General features: G+C 36.0%; 1 protein-coding gene across 1 annotated transcript in view; it reads right to left on the bottom strand.

Annotated features, from left to right (window-relative positions):
• Nucleotides 1-2,878: 2,878 nt before the first annotated feature.
• The window catches only part of LOC136028471 (lipid droplet-regulating VLDL assembly factor AUP1-like), a 45,347-nt gene continuing 31,502 nt past the window's right edge, over nt 2,879-16,723 (bottom strand). The window contains exons 5-9 of the mRNA XM_065706314.1: nt 16,448-16,609; nt 12,151-12,271; nt 11,605-11,764; nt 7,847-7,995; nt 2,879-3,236 (exon numbers count right to left, since the gene is read on the bottom strand). Coding sequence (XP_065562386.1) covers nt 3,078-3,236; nt 7,847-7,995; nt 11,605-11,764; nt 12,151-12,271; nt 16,448-16,609 — 751 coding nt within the window. The 3' untranslated portion in view covers nt 2,879-3,077. The remainder of the gene's footprint in view (nt 3,237-7,846; nt 7,996-11,604; nt 11,765-12,150; nt 12,272-16,447; nt 16,610-16,723) is intronic.

Here is a 16,723-nt window from a genome sequence, read left to right as displayed (position 1 = left end):
TATTGCTTTAGTTGACCCTTTGTTCCCAAGCAATTTTTGGTTCAGGTTAGTTTGCGAGTGAAGGCAACAGTCAGCCCAAAATATATGTGCGAGATTTCATTTTCCAGTACAAAATTCATTAAAAAAAAGTACAGGAACCGGTTGCCTGACGAACATTTGGACAGTTGCTTTCGAATGACGATGCAACATATGAGCCTAGCATTAAACAAATTATTGACGACAAAAATATTGCTCCCCCTTCTCCTCATATTGAACTATCTTTTCTGATTGAAATAGCTTGTTAATTTGCTAACAAAGATTAAATTGCGTATTTAAAGGTAACAGATAACAGTGTTATTTAGACAAAAAATGTATTATGCTCCTACTTTGTTGGGTGGCTCACATTGAGGTTTAGGAGCTGTGAGGTTGTTCACTCGCTTATAAGTTCAACGACCGCTGGTCTGCATGGTTTTTATTGACTATGGGCATGTCTAGAAATAAATTGGCCACCACGCGACGCCCCGACATCAAAGCTCAGAATTTTCACTCGAAAGCCTTTTCACCGTTTTTGGGGGAAAAAAGGGCACTATAACTTTCAATTTCCCTTAGAATGAGCCACTTTTAGGACTGACGTTCTATGAGCGTTACTTTGATCACAGGAGCAGCAAAAAAAAAAAAAAAAAAGCTAAGAGCTCATATGGCACTTTTGAATAGGTCGGAAGATCCAAGAGCTCATATTCAGAGGCTTAAAGCCGGTCGGGATTTAAAATAAGAGATCTTAGTCACAAGGTCCTGCTAAATATCAAAATTCATTAAGATCCGATCACCCACTCTAAGTTAAAAATACCTCAATTTTTCTAATTTTTCCTCTTCCTTCAGCCGCCCAGATGGTCGAATCGGGGAAAACGACTTTATCAAGTCAATTTGTGCAGCTCCCTGACACGCCTATCAATTCTCATCGACCTAGCACGTAAGAAGTACCAAACTCGCCAAAGCACTGAACCCCACCACCTAACTCCCCCAAAGAGAGCGGATCCAGTCCGGTTACGTCAATCACGTATCTACGACATTTATAAGCGTTTTCCAAGATTTAGTTTCCCTCTCCAACTACGCCCAATGTCAACAGATCTGGTCGTGATTTGAAATAAGAAATCTGAGGCATAAGTTCCTTCTAAATATCAAATTTCATTAAGATCCGGTCACCCATTCCTAAGTTAAAAATACCTCAATTTTTCTAATTTTTCCAAATTAACAACCCCCAGCTCCCCCAAATACAACGGATCCGTACCAATTATGTCAATCTTGTATCTATAACTTGTGCTTATTCAGTCCATCAAGTATCTTCCCGAGCGTTTTCCTCCAGCCCTCTATGTAACCGGATGCGATTTATATTGAAAATGGAGCATCCCAGACATCGAGTTTCATTAAGATCCGATCACTCATTCGTAAGATACCTCGATTTTTACGTTTTCCAAGAATTCTGGTTTCCTCCTCCAACTCCCTTCAATGTCACCGGATCTGGTCAGGATTTAAAATGAGAGTTCTAAAGCACAAGATCCTTCTAGATATCAAATTTCATTAAGATCTGATCACCCGTTCGTAAGTCAAAAATATCTCATTTTTTTCTAATTTTTCAATGTCACCGGATCCGGTCGGGATTTAAATAAGGGCTCTTAGACACGATATCCTTCCAAATGTTAAATCTCATTAAGATCTGATCACTCCTTCGTAAGTTAAAAATACCTCATTTTTCTAATTTTTCAGAATTAACACTCCCTCCCCCCCAAAGAGAGCAGATCCGTTCCGGTTATGTCAATCACGTATCTAGGACTATTTTTCCCACCAAGTTTCATCCCGATCCCTCAATATTTTAGGTTCCCTCCCCTCAATTCCCCCTAATGTCACCGGCTCCAGTCGAGATTTAAAATAAGAGCTCTGAGACACGATATCCTTCCAAGCTTAAAATTTCATTAAGATCCGATCACTCCTTCGTAAGTTTAAAACACCTCATTTTTTCTAATTTTTCTACATTAACCCTCCCCCCAACTCCCCTAAACAGAGCAGATCCGTTCCAGTTATGTCAATCATGTATCTAGGACTTCTGTTTATTTTTCCCACCAAGTTTCATCCCGATTCCTCCAATCTAAGCGTTTTCCAAGATTTTAGGTTCCCCCCTCCAACTCCCCCCAATGTCACCGGATCTGGTCAGGATTTAAAATACGAGCTCTGAGACACAATATCCTTCCAAACATCAAATTTCATTAAGATGACATCACCCGTTCGTAAGTTACAAAACGTTAATTATTTAAATGCCCATATTGTTATAAAAACTATTTTTCCAGAGATTTCTATTAGCAGCAGTCACTCCTTATTTACAGTTTGTTACCTCAAAATGTTTGAAAATGTTATTAAAAACAAGTACACCTATTATCAGTCAAAATATTGATTCTTACAAAGAGAGAAGTTAAAAATGATGGTTTCCAAATCGTAGTCTCAAAGCTAAATGATATTTTGCTTTGAGTAATACTAGGATATGAGCCACGATAATTTTACTGTTAGCCTACTTAAACGCCTTTTGCGTTCTATGAAACTAATGCTTAGTAGAAGCATTAAGCTAGTAGAAAATGTATCAGTTGAATTTTTTAAAATATCGTACGACATTCATTTATTATGCTGTATTGACCGAATAATACAGTATAGTACTATCCACCTTGCATTATTATATGGGGTAATAGACTTATTTATGTATTTCTGAAAAATGGTATTGAAGAAGCAAAATATACTTTCATTTTTAGGTGGCCTTGACAATTCTTACAAATTGGCGAAATACCTAACTATGTGATCTGCACCCGAGTGAAATATTTTATGCAAAGAAAACGCAGATTAAGATAAAGACGAATTCTATTACGCAAAACTTTATTCATAAATGAAAAGCCATAAGGTACTTAAAACCCGATAATACTTTCTAACAAACCGTCCTTGATGCATAAAAAGGGAAACTAGCGGTCCACTTTAGTTTTTAGTCACCGAAAGTCACAAAGTCCGAACACAGTTCGGAAGAGGAAGAACAAAAGGAAACTATCACATCGGGTGAGCCATTAGCAATTGTAGCCAGGTATCTTCAGTCCACGTTTTTCAATGTACGCCCGCCTAGCATTGTCTAGGAATCGAGCCTTCCGTTCCTGGAGAGACATTTGTCGATCATCAGTTTTTTTATGGAAGTCCGATGGGAATACAGTTGTTGTAGGTCCAGAAGCCTTAAAAAGAGAAATCCAGATTCACAGCAGTTACACCAAAGAAAACGAAACGTCAAGATTAATAAACAACCAAAACATCACATTTCTTGCCGATGCACAAGAATAATGCTGAGTGTAGCAGTAATTTGATTATAAAATAAAAATTTAAACTAGCGGGAAATTGGGTTTTCAAGGTCAATAGCTCAAAAAGTTCAAAAAGGGAAAAGAAAGAATAATGAACTATATTTTAGAGCGCAGAAGAGAATTTTGCTAGGGGAAGGAGGAGACAGTTAGATATTTTCACGAGAAAGCTGGAATAATTGCTCGATTCCTTCATTTGAAAAAAAATCATTTGATTTTTCACATACCTTACAAGCTTTTGATGTTTAGTCAAGATTATATGGTAGCCGTGAGAACTTCCCACCTGCACTCGAGATAATATTATTCTAATAGACTACCTTAAAACCAAAATCGGACATATCAAATAAACTGATTCGTTTATTGATTCGTTTATCATTTTACAAGAAAATCGCGAAAATGTTGCAAAACTAAGCCCATTGCTAAGAGAACACAGGTACTTACGAGCCCCGTCAGTACCTTTGCGTTCCATATTGAAAGTGATATTTTCAATCCTTACTCAGGACCAAGATCTCCTACTATTGCCGTAATACCTGGGATTAAAAAACAAAACAAAAAACAATAGATGCAAAATGGGTCAACCTGAGCCCCCCTGAAAAGTACATCTTCATGATACGTTTTATAATCCCCCCAATTGACAAAAAAAGAAGCATTTATCTTGAAACTTCTCTCTATTGCTTCAGTGGAAAATTTCCAAGATCAGTCATCATTCTGCATAACGACTTCAACTTCCAAAATAAAATTTGAGTTCGCAGTGAAGTTGCGGATCAGAAGAGATAATATTTGTATGATCGCTTTACCTCCAATGGACTCCAACATACTGTCAAATTTAACACCTAATTTAGCTCTAGTTAACCATCATCACGACATGATCTCTTCCTAACAGACCCTCCTGACTCTTTTGATTTGATTGCTCATTCTTTTGCAAGCGACCGCATGGCTCTTACAGCCGGGAAACCCCCCGTATTTCACCACTGATCGAACTTGAGGGGGTTATTCAACAGTACCACAAATGGGGAATTGGAGGGATTCTGGAATAGCCTACGCTTGGTTATCAGAATTGGAGAGCCTTCCCCAAAGATGGCCCTTACAGGGCTGCGGAGGCATACTGGCAAATTATACCAAATTCTAAAGAAGGATATATACTATCTCAGAAAATACAGACACCAAGCAAAGAGACCTTAGTTCAGAATCCACTACCCTGTAAAAACAAAACAAAAAGAACAAAGCAAAAAGTTTTGTCTAAAATGAAGAATATCGAGCACAATTCATGGTAACAAGAAATAAGACCGTTTATGCTATTTGTAAACTCTGACTTAAAATACAAGAAGAATTTCGTTATTTAACTCGAAAATGCTTACACAACGAGTGATTGAAGGTTTGTAAAGGATTAGACAGAACCGTCAAAAGGAGCATTCATTCTTTTTCTTCAGCCTGAGGGGATTGCCATCCAGGATTCTCAAGCATTGACCAAAGTATTCACGAGGGGCCTTCGGCGAGCTGTTATTTCAACATGTCAACTACTGCGCTAAAAGTCAAGCGGGTTGTACAGAGCCTTGATGTTGACCAGATCATCTAGTTTAGATACATGTTGTCCGCAGGTACTGCAGTACAAAATCAGTCCAGTCCTTCTTCCCTCTTCATCTGAAAAGCATAAACCAGACTAGTATCACTCTTCCAACTCTACGTTTGTCCCACAATTTTCCAAGGTCGCGGAAACCAACAAAAATACTCTCGGTTCGTAAGCCAGAAATGCGTTAGAATGCAGTTTCTCAACAGAGCAAAATCTTACGATAGATCTCTACGAATTGAGTATCGGGTCATTTGCTAAAGGTCCTCCCTAGAGTCTTCTAAGCAGACGCACATTACCAGTTGTTCTTGACCACGCTATTCTTGTATATATTCACGATATAGGGATAATCTTGTGAATACTATGCACCATTTTGCAGACGATACCACAGGCCAAGAGGATGTCCATAAACACAAAGACCCGATCCATCCTCGGTTTAAATCAAGATGGAGTACGTTTTATCGTCTTTATACTTACACGGCCTTAAGACCCATTCTCCCTTCCCTGACTTTTCAAGCATAAATACACCGGATTATTTTGGGAACGGTCTTAAGTAATCAAATGACTTTCCTAAACAAAAGCTTAGTAAACACACATTTCTCAAAGGATGTTAGATCAAAGATCTGATAAGCTACTGGATTATTTGATCCAGTAAAAGACAGCTATTCCAACAACAAGAAGAAAATGGATTTAGGCGACTCAAATTCCAACTCACAGTAAACATCCTTTTATTCATATTTGAGCACCCTGTCAATAAAAATGTTTATTTTCTATGATCAGTCGCTTATAAATTTCAGATGAAATTGCGGAAGAGCATTTAAATCTAAGGAGGATTTAGATATCTTGAATTTTCGAAAAAATTTAAACTGGATAGACACATTAGAAATAACATAAAAATTGACATCTAATCATATTAAATTTATTATTTTCGGAGATTTACAGAGTCAAAGAATTTACCGTAAAAAAAAGAAAAGGAAAAGTAAGAAGCGTGCTATTTTGTTTTATTTACTTACGTCAAATCCAGCGAGCCCTTAAACTTTATTTTTTATTTTTTTTTTAAACAAGGCCTTAATTGGTTATGGGGAATGGATTTTAGCTTGACCCCAAATAAAAAAAAAAAAAAAACGTAAAAATTGGGCTGTCTTATTATTTATAATAAATATCTTATTTGAAGCAATCAAACTTAGTTCCGACAGAAATACTTAGCTTTGGCAAAAAAAAGAAGAAAAAAGTGCTATTGGAGGATTTTAGTATCGCGCTTAAATCGAAAACTAAATAAAAAGCAAGTTTCTTCAACTGAAAGAAAGGAGCAACATTAAAACTTAAAACGAACAGAAACTATTACGTATAAGAAGGGTTTCGCCTCCTCGTCGATACTCGCACTTTACGCTAAAGTTCAAATTTTGTCCCAATCCTTTAAGAATGACTCCTGAATCACAAAGGCCGTTTAATTAGAATAAAAACCTCATTTAAAAAAACTAAAAAAAGCTGTAGCGTAAAAAGCGAGGTGTTGACCAGGGGACAACCCCCTGATATACGTTATAATTCCTATTCGTTTTAAGTTTCAATGTTGCTCATCACTTTCAGTTGAAAAATGAGTTCTTTTTTTATTTAATTTCTGATCGTTTTTTAAAATAATGCAGGGTAATCCGGCTTCCCCTCCTTATGAAATTCCTTTCCCCCATGAAAAATTAATCCATGAAAAAATCCTCCCACGCCAAGGATTTCCCCAAACGTTCAGCGTCGATAACACCTTCATATTCCTTAAAGATCATAGCATCATAATTAGCGGGTATCCCCCCTAACAATGCCATGAAATTCCTTTTTGCGTGTCATGACGTCACGGCTATTCAATACGGTTGCAACCACATCGCTGAAATTCTTTGCCGCGGATTGACTAATCTTAACAAACAACTTATCGCTAGAAGGCTCTATGCTATGAATAGCTTCATGACCGGGAATTTTGTTAATAGCTCTAGCTCGTTTCATAAGGTCGTCAAGTTTAGTAGGCACTTGCGAAATGATAATGGTGGCGGTGCTTTCAATATGGGGACTAGCATATGATATGGGAAGTGAAGGAAAATTTAAATCATAAGCTATTACCTTTTCTTTGATGAAGTTAAGGGTACAATCCAGAGCAAAATTTTCGGAAGCAAGTTCGTGATAAACAACAGCAGTAATCACAGGCACTTCAGTGGGTGAAATAACTACTTATGTCGGCCCTGATAACTCCTCATTGTCACACTTCCGAAGCGAATCAATCGTGTCTTTCACATGCCGAGCGGGAAGCATGATCACCTTGTCTCCTTGATGCCGTTTTGCTACTAAGGTATATTTCTGCCCGTAAATCAACTTTAGTATCTTTAAAAATATTTTCAGGAAAAAAGTCCAATGCATGACTTATAATAACCATCATCAATGCCCGATCGACTGTTTGTTGGATAAAATTAAAAATAGCTGAAAGCGTAAACATTATTATTTTTACTTAGATCAGCTCAAAAATAGTCAAGGAACAAAACATAGATAAAATCAATCTATTATCCAGGTTAAAAAAGTCAATCAAATTTTATATGCAATCATTAAAATCAGCGTTTCCAAAGTCAATCCGGCTTAAAACTGAACTACTGGACACTGATCAGATACTAAATGACGAAGAAAGAGCTTACCTTTTTTTTTGTTGAATCATTCTTATGTTTTTGCCAATCTATTAAGAATCTTTTTTGAACAAAAAATTGTAGGTCTTTCCGCAAGGATTTGAGCTTAATTTTAAAACTAGAAACACTGTTAGGCGGTTCTAATTCTATAATTCAATATTTCTTATAATCTTTCTAATTTTATGTCAACGAAAAAGCAGAAAAAATCCGAATATAACAAAACGATTTGCATTTGATAATTTAGGAAATAAGCGAGCTACTAATCGTACCTTCAAAGAAAGTTGCGAAAACGGAGAAGAGCCCGAGGAAGCTGACGTCGAAGGTCGAGCAGAAACTGGTTCAGGAACCGGCTCAGGCGTGAAAAGGACGGAGCCAACTAGGATATTAGCTATAGTAATATCGACTGATCGTGTCCGCCCTGAAAAGTTAAAAGACTAAATCAAAAATGGTCATTTATCATGATTTGGCAACAAAAGCTTAAACTCCGAGCCCCCCTCTCCCCTCATACACTAAAACGGCTAAAATCCATGAATTTAAATAATACACAAATTTGTGTTGGTAGATAAAGGCATCTTCATCTCAAGTAGGGTGCCAATTTAGAGGTAGGTCAAAGATTGAATGTAAATCCCTTACAATTAAGTCTGCCCAGGGCGAATGCAGAACACTCAGAATTTTGTTTTTTTTATTACAACAACAAAGGTTCAGTACGAAATATTTCTAAAGGCTAGAATGATAATTTAAATCAGTATTTCACAAATGTCAGGGGTTTTTTTTCGTTAAGTGAAAGAATTTTTCGGAATACGGAGCTAAATTGAACCTGAGGTCTGTAAAGTAGTGCATAGGTTAGCATGAGCAATTAGGAAGGAGGGTCAGGATATCATTTTGTGGGTTGGATGGGTATGAACGAAGTCCCAAAAGTATAAATTTAGTCCCAAAATTCCTAACTTTCAAATAAATATAAGAAGAGAAGAGGGCAAGGGGGGGGGGGGATTTAATGCTCTCAGTAAATCCTAGTAAATATAATTATGTCCAGGTAAATTCGTAGAATGACCGCAAAATTCTAGTTCTAGTTGTCGCTTCAAGGTAAAAATAAAATAAAAATACATAATACTAAATGCTTCGATTATAGATCGCAACAATTCGAGAATGGACATGCGCACCTAGTCACACAAAACAGTAAAATGTGTTACGGACGATGTCAAACTGTATAAAAGTGTCACCTCCCCGATAGACGTCGCCCTCATTCAGGAGGATCTGGATGCCCTAAATGATTGGTGTAAATCGAACTCCATGTTCGTAAAAAAACCAAAAATGCTTCGTAATTCATTACTTTTCGAAAAGCTCGACATACCCTAATTTTCTTGGTGATACACCTGTTTCATCTGCGGATCCAGTAACCGATTTAGGTATTCACTTTGATAACCAGTTAAATTTTCACAAGCATGTGTCAATAATTTTGCGAAATACTAATTATAATCTGCTTCGAATTAAGAGAAGTTTCAGAAATTTAACCTTCAAACTTCTATAACACTATACAAGACAATAGTACTTTTGTGTACTATTGCTGGTAGAATTTTGTTCCTCTGTGTGGAATCCGACATAGAAACCTGATTCGCAGCAAATTGAAAAAGGCTCAACATCAGGCATCAAAATTTGCTCTATATTTGAGTCATCTACCGTATCAGCGCCGACTGCGATGTTTGGGACTTCCTTCCCTGAAGTTTCGACGGGATAGGATTAACCTGATCAATCCGTTCCGTATTATGTAGGGTGTTGATAATGTGGGTTGGGATGATTTTTTCAAGCTTAGTCATTAATCAGCCACTCGACAAAACTTGTATAAACTGTATCAGCCGCGATTGCGTAGCTTTATTAACCGAACAACGAAACTTTGGAATAGTTTACCTGATACCAAAGTTTCTGCGCAAACGGTGCCAACATTTAAGAGTGCTCTCGTTGAAACTGAGTGAAGAATATTCTGTGTTTTGTGTTTTGCAGAGTTGCTGTTGAGTTGTCATTTCTTAAATTTGTACTGCGATAAGCATACGGCTTTCTCCTGTGTTGAGCAAAATAAATAAATAAATAAAATGCTTTCAAAACGGTTGACAATACTTTAGGTTAAAGAGCAAAGGTTGGGGAAAATAATAAACTTCTTTCATATATAAGATAATTTCTGCCTGTTTCAAATTTTAACCTCTCTTTCACTTCAAATGCACGTTCCTTTTCTTCATTACTTCCGTAGCCGAAGAAGTTAACACGTACGATACAAACAAATATATTGGTATATACAAGAATTTCTATGGCGGAGCAGTAAGAAACGACTACTGCAAGTCCAAAATTCATGTTTTGACTTACCGATATAACTAGATTCAATCCAGAGAAAAATTCTCCCCACCCCCAAAAAAAAACCTATGCATAGACAATCTAGATAGAAGGGTTGGTTGAGAAGTCTCAGGCCTGACACGGTGATAGCGTCATTGGGCCAATTCGACACTAGCATCATTTACCACTACTTAATCAGCTTGTTTAAAATGTGACAGAACGAACAGATAATAATTTAAAAAAGTATTTTGGGCTTTAACGAGGTTCGTATAAAATGGGCACCGCGTTTGCTGAACCTCTACAAATGCCGAAACGAAAATTGTTTGGGGCAATATGTACATCTAATAATACACTTCTGAAACCAAATTACACTCAAAACAGTGGATTGCATCAGGTGAAACCCCAACCAAATAGGCAAAGTGAAGGGTATTTACTGGGCAAAAGGTATAATTTCAAAAATATCATTGCAGAACAGTAAGCAAATCTATAGAAGCGTTTGAGTCATAAATAAAGAAAAAGCAACCTCATCTGAAGAAGAAATCGTCAATCGCTGCGATGGTAAAATTCATAAATTAGATTTCAAGTTACTTGCTTATTCCCTTATTCATCACATTAGCTTATACTAATAGATAAATATTATTAGAAATTTCTATCTTTAAAAGAATGAATTGCAGTTCATTGGGCTCTGAAGCACAGTAAGGAAAAAATTCAATGCAATGGCTTCCAATAAATGCTTTTGAACTAAATTCAACAATTGCACTTGGCTTTTGAAAGCTAAAAATTACAAAAAATTGCAATAAGCTTATTGAATGGAGGGTTAGTGCAGAGGGATACAAACTCACAATTAGTGATAAGGTTGGAGACCTGAACTTGTGTTTCTATGTGCTTTGGTTAAATACCCAATAATTTGCGGACGTGCGGGGGGTCCAAGAAATTCATTGCAAAATTGTTGCCAGATGAGCAGAGCAACACCAACTTGAGGCGTCGTAAGAACAGTTTAATCAACCCGGAACGACACACAATTTCTGAACAGGGTGAATGCAAGTGACGAATCACATGTTTTTGGCATGACCTAGAAAACAAAGGTCCAATTTCCTCAGCAGAAGAAACCAACAAAGGAATTCACCATGACACAGGAAATCATGACAAGGTCAGTCGAATGAAAAGGCAATGTCGGCGTCTTTTTTCGCTGCATCATGAATTTGCCCCAATATCAGTCAGCTAGAAACACCATAAAAGTATCCTTCCATTAAGGAATATTTTGGCAAATTGAACATTCCTGGGCTTCCATACTAATTTTATCTTCCTGATTTGAGCTCTTCGACTTCTACCTGTTTTCTATACCAAAAATTGTCGCTAAAAGGGAATTTGATTTGAATAAACTGACGACATCCAAATACGCAAAGGGTTCTTCATAGTCTTACGGAGGATAATTTTTAGGAATGCTTCCAGAAGCAAAAATCGATGGAAATTTAGCCAGCAGTTGACTATTTTAAAGGAGATCCATCAGAATAAACTGTAAATACTGCCATTTATTAAAAGCCTAGCATTAAACATGGTCAATGATATTTCATATAGTAACGATGGCTTGTTACTCCTTCCAATGCTCTTGGGCTTTTTAGCCGTCTTGTTCAGAAGCGATTTAGAACTAACTAGTTATTGCCTCATTAAACTGAAATAGTTTTTTTTAGCTTCAAGTACTTACTAAGATCTGCTATAATAACATTTAGAGGAACGTGCGGGAGGATTTCCTTGACTTGGTCTGCCATAGAGAGAATTCGCCTGTTGAAAGCCCGACCACCTGCTCCTTCTCTTCTTCTTCTTGCCGTTTCTCGATCAATTCGTTGTCTTTTAATAAGCTCCACCTAAAATTTAAAATATTTCACACAACGAAAACTTTATAACCGTGCTTTTCGGTCATAAGTCCACAAAGACTTTACTTACCTGAAAAAACTATTGCAAATTACTGTAAGCCTTTCTTAATACCCTTGAGATACAGCCTACGCCCCATTGGCGAATAACAGCAATTTATAGTATTAATACTCATGATTTTGATAGTTCATTACCACAAAGTAAAGATAGAGAGAGAAAGATAGGAATTAATTAGGTCACATTGAGCGTCAATCATCGTTATTGCTGCCCCATCGATCATTGAAAAAAAAAACGAAAAAAAGATAAAAGAGAACCAAAGTAGCAGGAAGAAAAAAACAAATGAAAATTTAAAACCGCTCAAAACAAAAATTCATATTACCTTATCACTGAGAAGAAAATTGGTAATGGTTAAATCCAAGGTTGAAGCAATTAATTCTTGCGTACGTTTGGCAAAATGTTCTACCTCTTCTCCTTCCTGTTTTCGAACCGACGGTAGGTACCTGAGTATGAAAGAGGAATTGGTTAAAAGAGTAAAACAGTTCCATTTATTTTTTTTTTAAATTATAATTACGATTGTTGAAGCCAAACATTATACAGGGTACGGTCGTCTTTAAAAATGTCTCGCCCTATGAAAATGCACAAGACAAGAAAAAAAAAAGAACAAAAGCGTAAAATATTATTTGAAATAGGAAAAATGTGGGTTGGATTAACACCTACCTTTGTAATTTAATAAGAAAAATCTTCTTCAAAAGACGAAAAATTACTGGTTGGCCCTATGGTCAAATCTTTGTCGCATTTATAGCTGTTCAAATATACCAAAAATTATTGCTCGTAAAAAAAGAAGAAAAAAAAGCCTTTAAATTCTTTAAATAGGAGTCAGCCCGCATAACTCCCTTTAAATTTTCTTCACTGTTTTTTTTTTATGATCCTTTGATTGGGTAGCGTCTGCACAAGGCTTTCATTCCTTAGAATTTTTCCAAATACCATATAATTTCATTCTTTACCTTGGGATCTTTGGAAATACGGTTAGTATCTTAGAAATTTTCAACATTATGCATTACATAAATGCGCACTTCACATATTTTCGTTGCTACCAACAAGAACCACCAGGAATTTATTTTTTTGGAAATTATTAAATTATATCCTTTTTTTTTGCTTTTTTTAAATTATATCCTTTGAAAAAATAAAAAAATCCCCCCACCCCTACGTTTCCATGAATTGGCACCCCTGGTACCAGGAAAGAACTTTTATATACGTGCTCTGTTAGTGAAATTTTAGCTGTTACACCAATACTTACACAAAAAATTACTGACATATAGCTAGCTCCAACGCTATCGAAAATGAAACTACTCCTAGACTATTTAGTGTAGTTAAAGATTTAATTACGAAGAAAAATATTCCTTTTAGCTGTTTGAAAAAGTGGTTTTCAAACAGCTTGGTCAAGATGAGGTTTTCCCAGTTTTTCTAATAGGAAAGACCTCCTCTCTTTAGTGCTCAGTGCTAGACCCGTAAAATTTTAGAGAATTTTATATGCACATTAGCTCTTATTTTTATTGAAACAGCAAAATAGAACTTCCTTTTGCTGAGTCAAGAAATATCGAACCTTTTTTATTTTTATATTCCAGAACTTACTTAAACGAACCTGTTGCTAAGAGAAAAGGTCATATGCAATTTTTGAACAGTATGATGCCTTAGTCCTCGACTTTTAAACAGAAAAGAGAAAAATCCTGCTGAAGCTGCTGGTAAAATTCTTGAAACATTTGCTAACTGAAAAACAACACATTTCTCCAATATCTCCTTCAGAGGGTAAATGCAATGGATGTGGGATTTCAGTTGGAACATTTTAAACTACAAAAAATGTATATCTCGCCATATCTGAAGTACTTGAACATTCCCAGCTTAATCATTAAAGAAAGTGTACTGAGTTTGGTAAAGTTTGTTGAGATTGACCCACGCTATGTTAGCAAATATACGATGTTGGTGGCAGACCAATTTTACACATATCAAAAAGTAAACTTTCAGAGAGTGGCATCTAAAAAAAAGAAGGATTCAGAAACAAGTACTAAAAAGTGCCAGTAGAACTATCATCTGAAACTAAAAAGTTATCATCTAACAGAGAATTGGTTCATCTAATTGGTTCAGACTAATTGGTTCATCTAACGATTGAACCAATGGGTGTACAAAGCAGGCAGAAAGCTCGTTCAAACGACTGTTTTTTAATTCATATTAAAAGTGACAAAGATTGCACATTCATAAACTAATGCTTTTTATCATTTGATACTAGAAGGCATAATGTTGGCCAGATTGGACCAAAACGCCACAAAATCATTGGAATAATAGGAGAATCATTCTGTTTAAGGTACAGCTACCTTCAGTCACCCTTGCCAGCAAATGTGTAGCACAAACAATACTTTGGCTTATTTTTTTGTCTTCAATTAAACGCTGTCGCTTCCAATACTTTCAAATTTTAAAAATGCAATGTCACAAATTTCGTTTTTTTTCCAGAAAATGTATGACACTTTACTTAAAGACGGTCTCAAGATAAACTTTTTCTGCTTAAAATCAACTTTATTCTACATATCCAGACACACAATCATTGCTATTACTTTTAAAAGCGCCAGAACAAAAAGTTAATGCCGTGTTACTTTGCCACAATTCATTAAAAGGCACCATGATATTTTCATTGACATTCAAATGAGCCTTTTTCCTCTGACTGCTGGCTCAAAGCAATCACCCCAGAGGAAGAAAAGAGAAAAAAAGAGACATTAATTTTACCCCAGTATTACCCGTACAAATATGTGATTTTTGTTGTAGGCTGTAAATATTGTTGCCATCACAATTACTTTAGGATCAGGCACGTACACAGGCTTTTTTTTTTTTTTTTTTTTTTAATGGGACAGGCAATAATAATAAAAAAAAACTAAAGTAATCTGATAATTTGAATGAGAAACACAGAAATTTATACAAACGAAAATTAAAATTCAGGGGAGGAGACTAGCCTCTAGCCCCTCTCTTTCTACGTATGTCTCTATTTAGGACTATTCCATATGTAGGACAAGAAACAAAGGGAACCGGCTTTAGATGAACTGCGTTTCTGATTTTGGGTCACAATTCTATAAAAATTTAGCAATAGCTAGTCTATTGTGTTTGTATCATTACATGAATTTAAAAAAAAGCGTTCGAACAAGATTCCAAAGAAAAGTATAGAACAATATTAAAACCTAAAACAACCTGAGATAAAGCCATTTAATAAGCTACAAATATAACGAACAGAAATTACTACTGACAAAATAATTGAGATCCAAGACAGACGCAGGTTAATATAAAGTATCAAGTTCAACTCAAAACAAACATAAATTACAAAAAATAAGACTGGGTTTTCAGCCAATTCAGCCCCCTGAAGGCTAGAGAACATATGCGGTTTACTGAAAATAAAGTCTGCATACTTTGAAAGGAAAGTTTTTTATAATTATTTTCTCTTTCGATTCTTTTTCATTCAAAAGTAAAAAGTTGATGCCTAAATACTAAATACATCTTTCGAAACGTAAATAGGAACAGGGCAGCACATTCATTCTTTCCGCTAAAAAGTGGCTGGGGGAGGCGACATGGGCCTTCTTTTGGTGTTCCAATAGGATATTGGGAATTCTTGCACAATTCTACAAAATCAAAAAAGACGAAACATGACTACCTTTATGCTAAATAATTGGTTGCCAAGGGTAAAGAGAATGCTTTGTGCGTCCCATGACAGACTGATAGATTTTGCACGTTTTCGATAACGAGTCAGTCCCCAGCCAAAAATTGAATCGTCTTTGAACTGGATAAGCAATTAATATGTCTTTGCACCTTGTCCCTTGAGTCCCTGACTCAAGAGATCATGTGTAAAAACGAGCGAAGTCTAGATGTACCGTCTGTGCACTGAGCTAAGGTTTTTCTTACTTAAGTGATATATGGGCATAAGGTCGTGTTTTTTTCTTATACAAGTTAAGGACTTGGTTCTGTATCGAATCAGGACTTAGTTCGTTTTTAAAACATCTAATGTTCTCGACATCACTTCAAATATAAAAAAGACGTAAAATGCACTTTTTTTTGTCTCTGATTATTCCCTCCCAAGAAAACCCCACTGAAAGGCACGGACCAATGTACATCTGTAATATATCTAAACACAGGAGCGGGGGCCTCCTTTGTGTTTATTTTATTGTATCCATTTTGGGTAGGCAGCCCAGTATTTCCTTTATTTTCTTTTCTTTTTGGTTAACCAACTTAATTTTCGTTATGATCACAATTACGACAAGATATACCGTTTTATTCAGGATATTTTCTGCTATTTATCTATCTAACTTTACGAGCTCTGTTCTCCGTTGGGGGTTAATGTTTTATACATATATATATTATACAATCCTAATAAGGGGGGTTAATGACAGAGTTGCCTCTCACTCGACTGGACTATCTGTCTTGGCTTTTTCTACAATTAGCCCACAATTATTCGATTTAATACTCATCAAGAAAAATCGAAATAGGAGGGGGGTCATTCATCTTTCATCCTTTCTTAAAAATATCCCCCCTCCACCTAAGGATCAGGCGTCTATTTACTTATACCTATGATAATTACCATTGAAAATAAAATACTAGAAGAAAAAAAAAAAAAAAAAAAAAAAAAAAAAACGATATTTTCTCACCGGAAAGAATACTTAGTATAGGGTGTGAAGAGAATCCAAAACAGGTCTGAAATTAGTGTACTATCAAGAACAGATGGCAAAATCGACAAAAAAGGTGGTCGACTAACTTGAACTGCAACGGGATACACAACATCATTGATGCAAAACGCAAACGACGAGAATCTGAAATTAAATATTTCTGTTTAGTCATTTGTAGACAAAACTGAACAATTTTACTTTGGTTTACTTCCAGAAATTCCAGAAATTCCAAAAATTGTCGTGACGGTTTATCCCTTT

Source organism: Artemia franciscana, chromosome 1 (assembly GCF_032884065.1).
Source record: "Artemia franciscana chromosome 1, ASM3288406v1, whole genome shotgun sequence".
In the NCBI taxonomy this organism is placed as follows: domain Eukaryota; kingdom Metazoa; phylum Arthropoda; class Branchiopoda; order Anostraca; family Artemiidae; genus Artemia; species Artemia franciscana.
Note: the sequence above shows the minus strand (reverse complement) of the source record. Positions and strands in the feature narration are given on the sequence as shown.